The sequence below is a fragment of the Rhinatrema bivittatum genome, chromosome 3 (assembly GCF_901001135.1).
Source record: "Rhinatrema bivittatum chromosome 3, aRhiBiv1.1, whole genome shotgun sequence".
Taxonomy (NCBI): domain Eukaryota; kingdom Metazoa; phylum Chordata; class Amphibia; order Gymnophiona; family Rhinatrematidae; genus Rhinatrema; species Rhinatrema bivittatum.
The window spans coordinates 125,845,108-125,859,301 of record NC_042617.1 but is presented as its reverse complement, the minus strand read 5'-3'; the positions used below and the strand labels follow the sequence as shown (position 1 = coordinate 125,859,301).

At 39.9% G+C, this 14,194-nt stretch overlaps 1 protein-coding gene across 2 annotated transcripts in view; it reads left to right on the top strand.

Annotated features, from left to right (window-relative positions):
* Nucleotides 1-14,194, top strand: part of REL (REL proto-oncogene, NF-kB subunit) — a 108,120-nt gene that overhangs the window by 15,110 nt on the left and 78,816 nt on the right. For both annotated transcript variants that reach the window (XM_029593719.1, XM_029593718.1), the window contains exons 2-3: nt 5,273-5,314; nt 5,412-5,554. In XM_029593719.1, coding sequence (XP_029449579.1) covers nt 5,462-5,554 — 93 coding nt within the window. In that variant the 5' untranslated portion in view covers nt 5,273-5,314; nt 5,412-5,461. The remainder of the gene's footprint in view (nt 1-5,272; nt 5,315-5,411; nt 5,555-14,194) is intronic.

Below are 14,194 nucleotides of genomic sequence, written 5' to 3'. Positions count from 1 at the left end.
CTTGTGGACAAAAGTGAACCGGTAGATGTGGTGCATTTGGATTTTCAGAAGGCATTCGACAAAGTCCCAAATGAGAGGCTTCTGAGAAAACCAAACTAAAAAGTCATGGGATAGGAGGAGATGTCCTTTTGTGATTGCAAGCTGGTTAAAATACAGGAAACAGCGAGTAGGATTAAATGGTCTGTTTTTACAGTGGAAAAAGGTAACGAGTAGAGTGCCTAAGGGATCTGAATTCGGACCGGTGTTTTTTAATGTATTTATAAATGATCTGGAAAGGGGTGTGACGAATGAGGTGATCATATTTGCGGATGACATAAAATAATGCAGAGTAGTTAAATCTCAAGCGGATTGTGATAAATTGCAGGAGGACCTTGTGAGACTGGAAGATTGGTCTTCCAAAAGGCAGATGAAATTTAATGTGGACAAATGCAAGGTGATGCATATAGGGAAAAATAACCCTTGCTATAGTTACACAATGTTAGGTTCTATCTTAGGAGTTACCACCCAAGAAAGAGATCTAGGCATCATAGTGGATAATACATTGACATTGTCAGCTCAGTGTGCTGTGGAGGTCAAAAAAGCAAACAGAATGATAGGAATTATTAGGAAGGGAATGGTGAATAAAATGGTGGATGTCATTAATTGCTCTGTATTGCTCCTCCCTCAATCAATGCCCTCTGAGGATTTATAATTTGTTTTCCTAATTCTAATATATCTGCATTCAATTTCATATGTGTAGCACACACATAACCTTGGCTGTTTCTGAAAAGAGAATGGGATTTTCTTAGTGCTGACCATTTGGGTGCGCTTAGTGGTCCCATTTTTCAGATAGAAATTTCTGAAAATCTTTCTTGGCCAAGCCACAAAGGCATTTTCCAGTTTGCCTAATCATTCCTTCACCAATTTGCAGTATCCCTGATAATGGATGATGGTCAAACATAACAAGCACCCCAATCTTAGTCATATTGAGTCTACTAAAAAGGGATTCTGAAATTAACAAGTGTTCTCGCTAAATTTGTAAAATCTTTCTGTGTTGGGTTTAATAGTCTCCAAGCATCAATTTAGTACCAAACTATCACATAGAAAATTGACTCCTTTATACATATTTGGGGACTGTGTGATATGTTGATATGTCTGTCTAGCTCAGGATCAGCTATACAATTTAAATCTCCACCTAATATAATAGGGTTGTCCCCTAGGCTCATAATTTGGGATGTTAAAGTTGTGAAGAAACCATGATTGCACTGGTTTGGCGCAGAAACCAGTATGATAGATTTACCAGAGTACTAAGCAATATTATAGATCTACACTTAAGGGTCGATTTTAAAAGGAGCGCACGGTCGTCCATGTGCATGCGGTTCCTGGTGCGCGCATATGGACGCGCTAATTTTATAATGTGCGCGCCGGCATATACATGTCTTAAAATCTGATGTCCGCGCGTACATGTGCGGGTGGCACGCTCAGGGGGTAAATTTTAGATTAATACGCGCGGCAACGCAATTGAGACCCCCAGTTCCCCCCCCCCCCCCAGTCTGCTCCAATTAAGGAACAAACTGGGAGGGGACTTCCCTACCCTCCCCCTACCTAAACTCCCTCCCTCTTCCCCTCCCCTCTCCTCCCCACCCCCTAAACCCTTCTTATCTACAAATTATTTTTTTGTTTGCTTTATTACTTACTGCTCCTCTGGAGCAGAAGTAATCAGCATGCGTCGGCTGGGTGTCGGGGCGTACTTCCCTGGGACAGTGTAGAATGGCGCTGTCCTGGACCTCCCTGCCCAGGACCCCCACCCCTTCAGAGAGGCCCGGCACTTGTGCACGTAAAACCCCGGTGTTTATGCTCGGGCCTTTTAAAATCCAGCTTCTAGGTTCCCCTATAGCCTTTTCCATTTTAAAAGCAACATTTTTATATATTAACACAGCAACTCCACAGTTTTTAGATGTTCCAGATGCTTAAAAGATCTGGGACCCCGACTTTCATTTTAGCTTTGCATGTTCTTTATCGGATGCATCTCCTGTAGAAAGGCAATTCTGCAATCCAGTTTTTGTAGATGTCTAATCTTTCTCTCTCTTATTAGGACTACCAAGTTCTGCTATATTCCAAGATCTTGTACATTTTTATATCGTGCCAAAATTGACAGAATATCAAGCTAAATGTTGAAGGTTTGCAGTTTCCGAAACCGAGCAACAGCCTTCTCATAAACCATGATAGCATAACTGCGCAAATACGAGATGTAGAGCACATATTGCTTCCTATTCTACCATTTCCCCTTTTACTTCCCTGCCCCATCTTACTCTTCCCTCCCACCACCCAAAGCCAACAAACAAAACACAAAACAGATAAAAAAAAAAAATGTAACTCACATAATGCATGACTAAATAGAGTATGGAGGTCACAACTCACATGCACGGTTGTTTCCTCCCATCCAGACGCCACTGGCCAGCCACTCAGATCACAAAATAAAAGGAATAGAAAAAGTTATAGAAAAGTATAAATACGGTCTAATAAAGTAAGCAGCTTCTTTCTTAAAATCTCTAGGCCAGTCTCATGCAAATGTCGAAGTGAAATAAATTTAATCAACAAAACAAAACTGATCATGCCACTTCTCTGGTCAGTTCCGGTCCAGAACCAATTTAGTTAAATGCTAACAGCATACGTAAGTTAGAAGCTGCTATATTCAATTATAGATTGCTGTTTCAGGCAGACTTATTACTATTACCCGCAGCCATCCCTCACAGGGGAGCCTCACTGCAGGTTTATAGAGGTATGCTTGCAGAGTGACCAGGCCGTGTACCTAAGGCCTACTCCACTTGACTATCACATTTTATCCCTGTGGAGTTCACTTCATCTTTCCTCGCTGATGTTTATACTTAGTGGGAATTTATAACAATTTTCTAGAAACCTCTGCACACTTACACACAGCTTTGAGTCTGCACATGTTCAGATCCCAGTAATAGTTAGTGTTTTATTATTAATTCTAAGTTACCTTCTAGAAAGCAATGCAGTAAAAGATAGATAAAGATAATAGTTGCAATAATATAGTACAAATTATTTTCTTAAGATTTTTATGAGAGCAGCTGTAGCTTCGGGATTCATTCTCTCTCTCTCTCTCTCTGTCCTTCTGCCATCTCTTTTCCCTTCTTCTGTTAATATAATACTCTCTTTGTCTGCACATCTGAAATCATGTTTTGAGAGAGATGTACAATATCCCAAAACAATATTGGTTTTCTCTTGCTACTCTCTCACCATGGCTCCTGTATACTTTGTTACATTTGGCAGCTTGTGGGACATCCCCATAGGCCTCTGAACTTACCCCCTGATGCCGCAGCATCTAGGCCTCCTTCCGTGACGGGACACCACTGAGCCTCGTGCACACAGAAGGATGCTGCCAGGACCACTGCCTCTGGCCGTGTGTGCCTGACAGCATCTTCTTTAAAGGGTCCACGGAGGGAAAAAGACTGTGGCACCCATGGATGATGTCAGCAGCCCTATATAAAGACTCTCTGGACTTCCTCTCATCACCTCAGCAGAGGAGGGTCTCCTACATGCCTTCCAGTGTGTGTTTCTAGCATTCCTGTGCCTCATCTTGTCTCCAGTCCAGCCTTACTTTTTCATGCCTTGCCTTGCCTTGCCTTCTAGCCCAGCTTCATACAGCCTTGCCTTGACTCATCTTCCAGCCCAGCCTGCCTTCATCATTCTCATCATCAGTCCTGAGTGTCCACATTTCCCTCAGATTGCCTCTTTGTATTTGAGCTCTAGCCTGGACTACTCTTGCTTGCTGCCTGCCCTGACCTTGGCTCTCCTCTCACTTCCGCAAGCCTGCTGTCTACTTTGTCTTTGGTGTGTCACTGGACTGTAAGTATCACCTCTCCCTTAGGGACCCACCTAAGTCCTGCTGGCCACCAGAATCCAAGTGCTATAGTGGGTTGAAAGATAGCAGTTTTTGCCTTGTGGTCTGGATCACACAGACACACTCAGAAAATAATTACCTTACTACAGCTTATGTAAAAGTATGAAAAGCTATATTCTTTGTATAATATATGCACAAAACAGATACTTATGACAATGTTTCACAAATAAAACACTGGTTATATTATAATTCTTATATTTAGTTTGATACCAAAGATTATGTACATATAAAAAGTAGTAGCAAAAGATACTTACAATGATTTTCCCTCACAGTTTCCCAGTGTGAGTAGGGTATCATGATATATCCAGAAACACAGTACTGGAGATCGAACATTGGTTTGATAGGACGGCTTAATAATGCTCTTCTTTTGATCAGTGGTTCAGTAGGATGGCTAAGGCACTCTTCTTTCGATCTAACCAGAGCTATCTATAACTTTTCATTTATAGTTCTCTCTTTGGCTTACTTCAAATCACTTAATACTGCCTCCCTTGTGATAAGCAATAGCCTGACTCAACCCAGTGGTCAGACAATGGGTTCCTTACGCTTCATGTGTAATAATAAGCCCATATATGGTAGATGCATGTACTTATCACGCAAAATGCAACAAGTACCGTAAAAAGGTCATGAAGCAATCACCCATAAGGACAGCAAAACTGCCATATAAATGCTATTATATACAATAGGCACATATATCAAAACAGCATGTTTTACTTTGTTCCAGTATCACAACTCACGCATTACAAAATTCTTTACGACCACAAAGTAACACTTTACAGTTTTCCACAAGGGCTCAACCTGCGGAGGAGACAACTGGTAAAGGTGAAGCTCCAGACTGTCCTGTTTACAAGGCATGTTTGCCACCTGCCAGCGTAGGCCTCGGGGACTCACCCTGGGGATTGCGATAACTATGCCACAGCACTAGGAGCTCACACACTCCATATCTATTACATACTCCTCCTGTTCTCACAGTTGTCTTAGTCATGTGATGTGGGGGTCGGCGTGAGAACGCTGAAGCCTGCCTTCTGAATACATCCTAAACCAAGCTTGTTAGACTTAGGCCAAGTAATTCCATTGCTGTTGCACATCCAGGAACCTTGGGGGATGGTGTTCCAAAATGATATATGAGTAAATCCCTCAACCATCTTGAGCAGAATTCAGAACCTGGGCTTCAAATCTCAACCAGCAGATTTGATGGCTAACAAGTGGGTTTTGGTTTCAGCACTATTATGACAACATAAATTATTTTATCACAGATGTTTAGTTTAGTTGTAATACCTTGAAGCACTTATTGATTATGCAGCTGTTTGGTGTTATCTTGGAGGATTTATATAACATATTTCTTCTTTTCTCTTTCTCCCACCACAGTGCCAAATCCTCAAAGTTTGCTGCAGAGGCACTCATTGTTAGGTAAGACAAACTGGCTAGACCCTAATCTCTTTTGAAAGAAGAGTTGTACGTGTTACTTTAGTGCATTAACCAAAACAACATAAACTTGTTTTTATAGGTGGTCTAGAACCATATGTGGAAATATTTGAACAACCCAAGCAGCGAGGCATGAGGTTCAGGTACAAGTGTGAAGGTCGTTCTGCAGGCAGCATTCTGGGAGAACGCAGCACAGTAAATAACAAGTCTTACCCATCGATACAGGTAAGCCACAAAACATCATATATGTAATCTCCAGACTGGGATCATTTTTATGGAGACTAGGGAGCACACTCAATATTGGGATTAAGTGTCCATCTAAGATAACTCAGTCTCTTCAAGACTTCAGGTTATAATGATTCTACATAGAGAGGGAGGATAATCTGTTGGACCCTGGATGTTAATTATCAGCTTCTTTAGTGAGTGCCAAAATCCCAACTGCACACCAAGCTAGTGTTCCAACACAACTTTATTGATGAAGCAGTTCAGACATGTAACATGGCCCATGATAGAAGTCTTTCAGTCAGTCTCCATAAACAAGTCAAAATATTAAATCTGTGGTTCTGTGATCCCTTGATTCAACTCTGTGTCCCTTCCTTATAGTTGGCTATAATGTGAAGCTGCCTCGGGTTACTGTGAAATGCGGAGACCTCGTCCAATTTTAATTCTCCATTCAAATACCTGGATTACAAATGTTTGATTTTGAATTCTCCAACTTTTCCCTCTCCTTTCTACTTCTGTGTTCTACCATAAGACATTAAAAATGCCATACTGAGTCAGACCAAATGTCCATCAAGCCCAGCATCCTGTTTCCAATAGTGGCCAATCGAAATCACAAGTACCTGGTAGGATCCCAAAAAATAGGTCCAATCCATCTTGCTCATAACCAGGGATAAGCAGTGTGGCTTTCCCAGGTCTACATTTATTTATTTATTTTATTTAACAACTTTTTTATACCGGTATTCGTGGGCACATCATATCGGTTTACATGTAACTGAGAGAAAATACAAAAAACAGGGAAAGGGAAAGGTAGAGAGCAAAGTACAGGGGTGAAAGGACAGGAAGAATAACTAAAGGAAAACAATAACTTGCATGGAACAGAATTTTACATGGCTAATAGTAGTTTGTCTAAACACTTTTTAAATCCAGTTACAATAAATGCTTTCACAACCAACTCTGGCATTAAATACCACAATTTGTGCTGAGTGAAAAAAAATACTTTCTCCAATATATTTTAAATGTGCTACCTTTTAGCTTCATGAGGTTTCTCCTAGTACTAGTACTATTGGAAAGGATAAATAACAGTTCCCTATTTTCCCATTCTACCCCACTCATAATGTTATAGACCTTTATGATAACTTCTCTCATCCATCTCTTCTGCAGACTGAAGAGTCCTAACCAGTTTAGTGTTTCCTCATAGGGGAGCTTGCATACCCTTTTATCAGTTTGGGTCCCTTTTTCAGTATATATATATATATATATATATATATATATATATATATATTTATTTATTTATTTATTTATTTATTTATTTATTTTATTTTATTTTATTTTATTTTTTTTTATTTTTTTTTATTTTTTTTTATTTTTTTTTATTTTATTTTTTTTTATTTTTTTTTATTTTTTTTTATTTTTTTTTATTTTATTTTTTTTTATTTTTTTTTATTTTTTTTTATTTTTTTTTATTTTTTTTTATTTTTTTTTTTTTTATTTTTTTTTAGATGGGGGCAATCAGAATTGTACACAATACTCAAGATGTGGTTGCACCATGGATAGATAGACATTATGATATCTTCCATTTTATTTTCCATTCCTTTCCTAATAATCTATTTGCTTTTTTAGTCACCACTGTACACTGAGCCGAGGATTTCAAAGTATTATCCACAGTGACTCTAAAATCCTTTGCCTGGGTGGTGATGCCTTGTACAGAACCCAGCATTGTCTACTTTGTCTGCATTTTTCTTTCCTCTGTGCATCACTTCCCCATTGCCCACATTAAATTTCATCTGCCATTTAGATGTCCAGTCCCCAGTCTCACAGTTGGCTTGTGATTTAACTACTTTGGATAATTTTACGTGATGTGCAAATTTGATCATCTCCCTTTTCCAGATCATTTATAAATATATTAAAAAGCACCAGTCCCAGTACGGATCGTGTGGCACTCCTTTATTTACCTTTCTCCATTGAGAGCAATTGCATCTCTGTAATGGATGTGTATCTATAGTGATTAAGCACTGAATGGTTGCTACTTTTTCTCCACTCCCCTCTGTCCACTTTCTCTCTGTTTGGATTCTGGATGGGCATCCATTCTGCTCCTTGTTCTCTGATTGCTGGATGGGCAAGGAGATCACTTAGATTAAGTGATTTCCTTGCCCATCCAAAACGTATCCAAAACTTTGCATCTTTACTCTGAAAAGTAGGAGAACTGAAAGGAAACCCATCTCTCTCTAAAATCAAACTAAAAATCCATACAAACAGTAGGGGACACGTGCTTTTATGCAAGCAGGAACAAACCAATACCTTAGCCTCTAGTGGGTGTTATGACACAGGCGGTATTTCTGCTTTGCACTGCTCAGACCTAACCACTAGGCCTTATTCGTGTAATAGAACGAGCTTTTTCTACAGCTGGCCCAGCCATCTGGAACAACATGCCCTCAGACTAGAACCATGCCCTCTAACCTTCCGAAAAAAACTCAAGACATGGCTCTTCCTCCAAGCCTTCCCCTAACTGGCATATCCAACAATTTTCTCAACCAGACCGGACACTGACTCCTAACTAAACGCCCCTCCAAGTTTAGGCATTATATTTATGCCTCCCTTCTTTATATTATTGCATTATCTAATTTATTCAGTTATGCTGTCCTATATCTCCGGCTATCCTAGCCCTCCAAGTTAATACCTCCTTGTTATATGTATCTTTCGCCTCTTGTTATATGGTTGATTAAGTTTTTACCCCTTGTTACATGTAAACCGATCTGATATGAATTTTTTTCATGAAGGTCGGTATGTAAAAATGTTAAATAAATAAATAATAGGGATTCTAATGGGGCCCTACATATCTCATCATGCCCAGATCCATGTCTTGGTTTTGTGCACACCCCCCTATACAATTCTGTACCCTTGAGTTTTTATAACTCTGTCAGACACTTAGACCATTCCCCAACCTTTACTAGATTGCTCCTCATGTTTCCACACCTTCTGGCTTGTTGAAGATTTTGGTATCTGCATGAAAACAAACTTTTCTCTATAGCCCTTATTGCAATACAAAAATGTTAAACAGAACTAGAGGGGGGGGGCGGACAGTCCTTGCAGCACACCATTGGTAACCTTCCTTTCTTGGAGTTAACTCCATTTGCCTCTAGAGTTGTGCATTTATTTCATTTCAGTTAGTGTGCAATAATTTGTTTTAGTGCACTTAAATTTTTTTCATGCACACTTAATGGGAATTAATTTTCACTAGAATATTTAGTGAGTACTAATATGAAACAAAACAAATAAGAAACAGAAGAAAAGAAAAATAAACATTTTTTGGCTGCGCACTCCTATTTACATTACCCTTTGTCACTACCCAGGCAGTCTCTATAGGGCCTATACCTAGGGCGCTCAGTTTATTTATGTTGCTTATGCAGAACAGTGTTAGAGCCTTGCTGAAATCCAAGAACACTGCGTCTAACTTTTTCCTCTGATTTATCCCTTTGGTCACCAAGTCAAAGAAATTGATTACATTTGTCTGGTAAAATGGTGATGCTTCAGATTCCCGAACCTGCTCTGTCCTTTGTTTCAGCAGCAATTCCATTAATTTACTCCACTCTGAGGTTACACTTGCTGGCCAGTAGTTCTCAGACTTCTGCTTACATCCACTTTTTTATGAAGAGGAGCCACCTCTGCCTGTCTCCAGGCCTTTGGAACCACTTCTCACTAAAGAAGTATTGAACGTGTTAGACAGCAGAGCTGCAGAACTTTCCTATGTTCTCAATACCCTTGGACGTATCCAATCCAGCCCCATTGCTTTATCTACTTTTAGTTTTGCTAGCTCCTCATGAACGCAGTCTTCTGGAAATTGTTTGAAGCCTACCTAACTCACTTCCACTCCTGTTTGAGGCTGTTTTCTGTGATCCTACTCCAAGCTCTTCCTCAGTCAACACTGAATAGAAATATTTGTTTAGCAATTCTGCTTGCTCCTTGTCAGACTCAACATATTCTTTCACCACTGAGTCTTACAATCCTATTTTTTCACTTCCTCCTGTTACTAATATATCTAAAAAAATGTCTTGTTCTCCTGTTTTTCTGTATTAGCTATTTTTTTCTTGTCTTGTCAACTTTCCCAGCTTCTCTTAGGTTTTCCAGATATAATTGCCTTTCTTCCTCTTTCAGCACTGTTGTAATATATGAATGCTAACCTTTTTCCCTACCTTTTCATTCCCTACTTTAGAAAACCAAAGAGGCCTCTTTTTCCTCGTATCTTTATTCACTTTTCTAACAAAAAGGCTTGTTGCCCTTACAAAATATCCTTTTAGTTTTGCCCATTGCTCTTCTACGCCCTCTAGTTTATCTTATCCAGTTAATGCCTCCTTGAGGTACTTTTCCTTATTAACAAAGTTTGGCATAGATTCATCAAAATGCTATAAATATAGCAGAAATAGTGCCTGTGCTATAAAAATGGGCGTGGTTAGGCTAATTTCTTATCTTCCTCATCGCATAGGCAATTTCCACAAAGAGAGAGAGAGAGAGCACTGTAATAGGGAGAATAGGACTCTCTCTCTTTGTATATCTAGCACTGTAGATGGGCACATTCAGTTCATGGTGGTGTTGCATACACAGTCAGAGGAATTAACTGCAAATTTGGAATGACTGAAGAATTTCCATCATTTGAATCGATGAAAGGTACAAGAGGAGTTGATTTGTACAGTGCAGTCTCTAGCTGTCTTCAACATTTGAAGCTTCCCTGGAGAGAAATGATAAATATCACCACAGATGGATCAGCACATTTAACTGTTAAAAATGTTGGACTTCTCAAAGGAATAGAGGACAAAGTAAAAGAAGAGTACCCAACACAACAGCTAATATTTCTTCGCTGAATTATACATCAGGAGGCACTATGCAACAATGTCCTGGACATGGAGCATGTTGTTCGCATAGTAGTGCATGTAGTGAATTACATTAGGTCAAAGGGATTCACCTATTGTCAGATCATCTCCCTTCCTGATGGCACAAATGCTGAACACCAGGATTTGCTTTAGCATAGCAAGTCCGCTGGCTAAGCCTAGGAAAAGTGCTGCTCCTCTGCTGGTCCCTGGGGTTTGACAGCTGGGACCGGCAATGTCCTGGGTGAGAGCTGTGAAAACAAAGAAGACAACATAAGTACCAATGCCAAGAAGTACACATGTTTTCCGTTTGGCATAAGATGCACATTTTTGCATCTCAATCGATGTGAGCATCTTATGACAAATGATGTGGACAACTGTAGCAGCCTTGCCATTTACAGGTGACGTGAACTTACCAGCTCCAGCTAATGTAGTGACATTTACCATTTTTTCTCCAGGGGAGCTTAAAAGTTGAAGATAGCTTAGAGACTGCATTGCACTGATAAATCATTATTCTTCCCTTCTTTTAAGAATTATTGATTGTCAGTAACTCGCAGTTAAGCCTTTTCGATGATCAGCCCTATGCTGTGGAACTCTCTCCCTCTGGCTGTTAGAGGACAGCGAAGTTCTAATGTACACAAAACAAGAGGGATCTGTAGGGTGATAGTTTCTGATAATGTGGCCAAACAGGTTGATAAAATTGTGGCAACAGCCAGAAGAATGCTGGGGTGCATAGGGAGCGGAGTAACCAGTAGGAAAAAAGGGGGTGATAATGCCTCTCCGTAAATTTCTGGTGAGACCTCGTTTAGAATACTGTGAAAAATTCTGGAGACCACATCTTGAAAAGGATGTAAAATCAGATGGAGGCGATCCAAAAGGCAGTTACTTAAATGGTCAACAGTCTACACCGTAAAACATACGAGGACAGATTTAAAGATCTAAACATGTACACCTTGGAGGAAAGGAGGGAAAGGGGAGATATGATCGAGGCATACAAATACTTGTAAGGAATAAATGCACAGGGGGGGCATGCCTCTTTCAACGGAAAGGACGCTCTAGAACAAGGGATCATAAGATGAAGGTGAAAGATTCAGGAGTGCTATAAGTGTGACAACCTTTTGAGATGGTCAACATTTGGCCCTGGTTCTTACCCTTTTTGAGCTAGGACAGGAGAGACAGCAGTAGGGAAAGTGGAGGCACCATTCTGAACAGCACCTCCCTCGAGACTGCCGGAATGGCCAGCCCCAGGGATTATAAAGCAGCTTGCAGCATTGTAAAAGTGGGCCGTGCAGGGTTGATGCTGAAGTTAGAGGAAGAAGGAGATTTTTGCCATGTTTAGATTTTGGTCCTACTTTGGCACACCAGTCTGGAATTCCTGAAGCGGTGGGAGGAATTTTACCCTTTCAGTCACTCCCTGTCTGGCTGGGTGTCCTCCAAAGTATTTTTTTTGATTTCTGATAAGTGAGATGGTTCAAAGGGAGCATATCTAACATTTTGGAGTTTCAAAATACATTTGCATGGACAATGAACAATAACCCATGCACCGAGGTCCAGGGCTTCTTGGAGCATAGCTAGAAATGTTTTCCTTTGATCTTGAGTAGATCTAGTAATATCAGGATAAATCCATACTTTCTGTCCATGATACAAAATATTCCTGTTATGAAGAAAAAGCCTCAGTATTAAGTCTCGGTCTTGAGGAAACAAGCAGAGTGCCACTATTAGTCACTTGAAGGTCTTCAGAATTCTTCAATAAAGCAGTTAGATCAGAGCCAACTACTGTCCTTTGAGCACTCTCCAAAGATAAATCTCTCTTCTCAATAGGCAGAAAGTAAATTTTGGCTATAGGTGGAATTGCTTCAGAGGGAATTTTTTATATTTCCAACATATACTTTTTAAACTGATCCAACGGTGAGACATAGTCCTCTTAGGAAAATTCAGCACTGTCAGATTTGCCACACATCATTCCTCTGTTGTATATTTAATATATGTGTGTGCTGTTTACACTGCCTGTTTAGCGAGATTTAAATACCTAACAGAATTCGCCACATTTTCTATTTTCTTTGCATGTACCAAACTACCTTGAACTAAATTAGACTAAATATTCTGTATTTGGTTAATCCGCTGGCCCAAGTCTTTGAGTTTCTCTTTTTGTGAGGTAATTGCAGTCTAGGTAACCTGAATACGCTGATAAATATCAGAAATTGCAGATACTAATGAAAAAATAGGCTTTTCCAAAGAAACAAGGGCTTACCCAGATAGCGTCCAAAGTAATCACTTGAGGTTTAACTAAATTAATCCCAGTGTTTAGTGCTCACCAAGGCCCTTATGCATGCTGGGCCTATTTTCAAAGGCCCAGCCACGCGTGTATGTCCCGGGAAAGGGGCGGGGCTAGAGGCCCCCGGCACAGCGGCCATTTGTATTTATAAAATATTTTATTTTTGGTTAGTATTTGATTTATAGTATATTTTGTATACTTTGTTCTTTCCCTATGTTTTATTACACCATTTTATTATTCAATTGCAGCTATATTTTATATATTACTGCTATACTCTGTTTTGAGCTTCCTGTCTCCAGTCCTTTGAGACCACTCCTGACTCTAGTGAAGTGTTCAACAGTGGAGCTGCCAGAACTTCCCTTGCTTCCTTAATACCTTTGGATATATCCCATCTGGCTCCACTACCTTACCTACTTTTCATTTAACGCCTTGTGAACTCAGTCTTCTGAATTTTTTTATTTTTTTTTTTTAGGCCTACCATTCCTATTTCTGGCAGCTATTTGTGGTCTACTCTAGGCCCTTGTTCAGTGAACACTGAACAGAAATATTTGTTTAGCAATTCCACTGTCTCTCAGCTTCTACATAATCCTCCCCTTCATCTCTTAGTCTTACAGTTCTTTTGAACCACCTCCTGTCTTGTCCCCCTTCACTTTACTCTATTTGCTATATTTTATATTTTCCTCTATTTGTATCTTTGCTCTCCTGACTAATTTCCCAGCTCCTCTCAGTTTTTCTGGATATTGTTGCCTGCCTTTCTCTTTTTGTGATTTCTTGTAGTTTTTGAATGCAAACCTTTTTGTTCTTACTTTTTTTTCAGCCACTTCTTTAGAAAACCTTTTCTTCTCTTACTTTTATTTACTTTCTTTTTCTAACAAATTAAGGTTTGTTGTCCTTACAATGGCCTTTTAATTTTGCCCCTGCTCTTCTACTTCCCTTAGCTGTTTCCATCCGGTTAATGATTCCTCAAGATACTTCCCCCAACTTATCAAACATTGTTTTCCTGATATCTTGGTCCCTCATCTTTTGTGTAAATCATCACTGCCTGTGCCCATAATACCGAACCACCTCATCTGGTGATCACTAGGATCCCAGGTAACTTTCTAGGATGACATCAGAAATATTTTCCTCATTTGTAAGTGCCAGGTCTGTGGATGGTGAGTAAGGGTTTGTGTGGGTGGGGATTATGTGTGCTTTTAGGGGGTAATGCTGCATCTTAGTAATAGGAGGTGTGGTTATGGTAGATGAGTAGTGGAGTGTATGTGAACTGAGAAGTGTGGAGAAAGCTACTTTGAAAGGCACCTTTCAGCACCAGCTTATTAGCTATTTTCCCTGTCTGTTTTGGTGTAGGATTGACATCTGGTTCCATGTCATAAGGAACAGGCTACTCCAGTTCCAGTTCTACCCTATTGCGTGCAGGGAGTTTTAGTTCTGATTGCCCCATTGATTCAGCTAAGAAAATCAGAATGCAAGAGTTGCCATGCTGGGTCAGACCAGTGGTCCATTGAG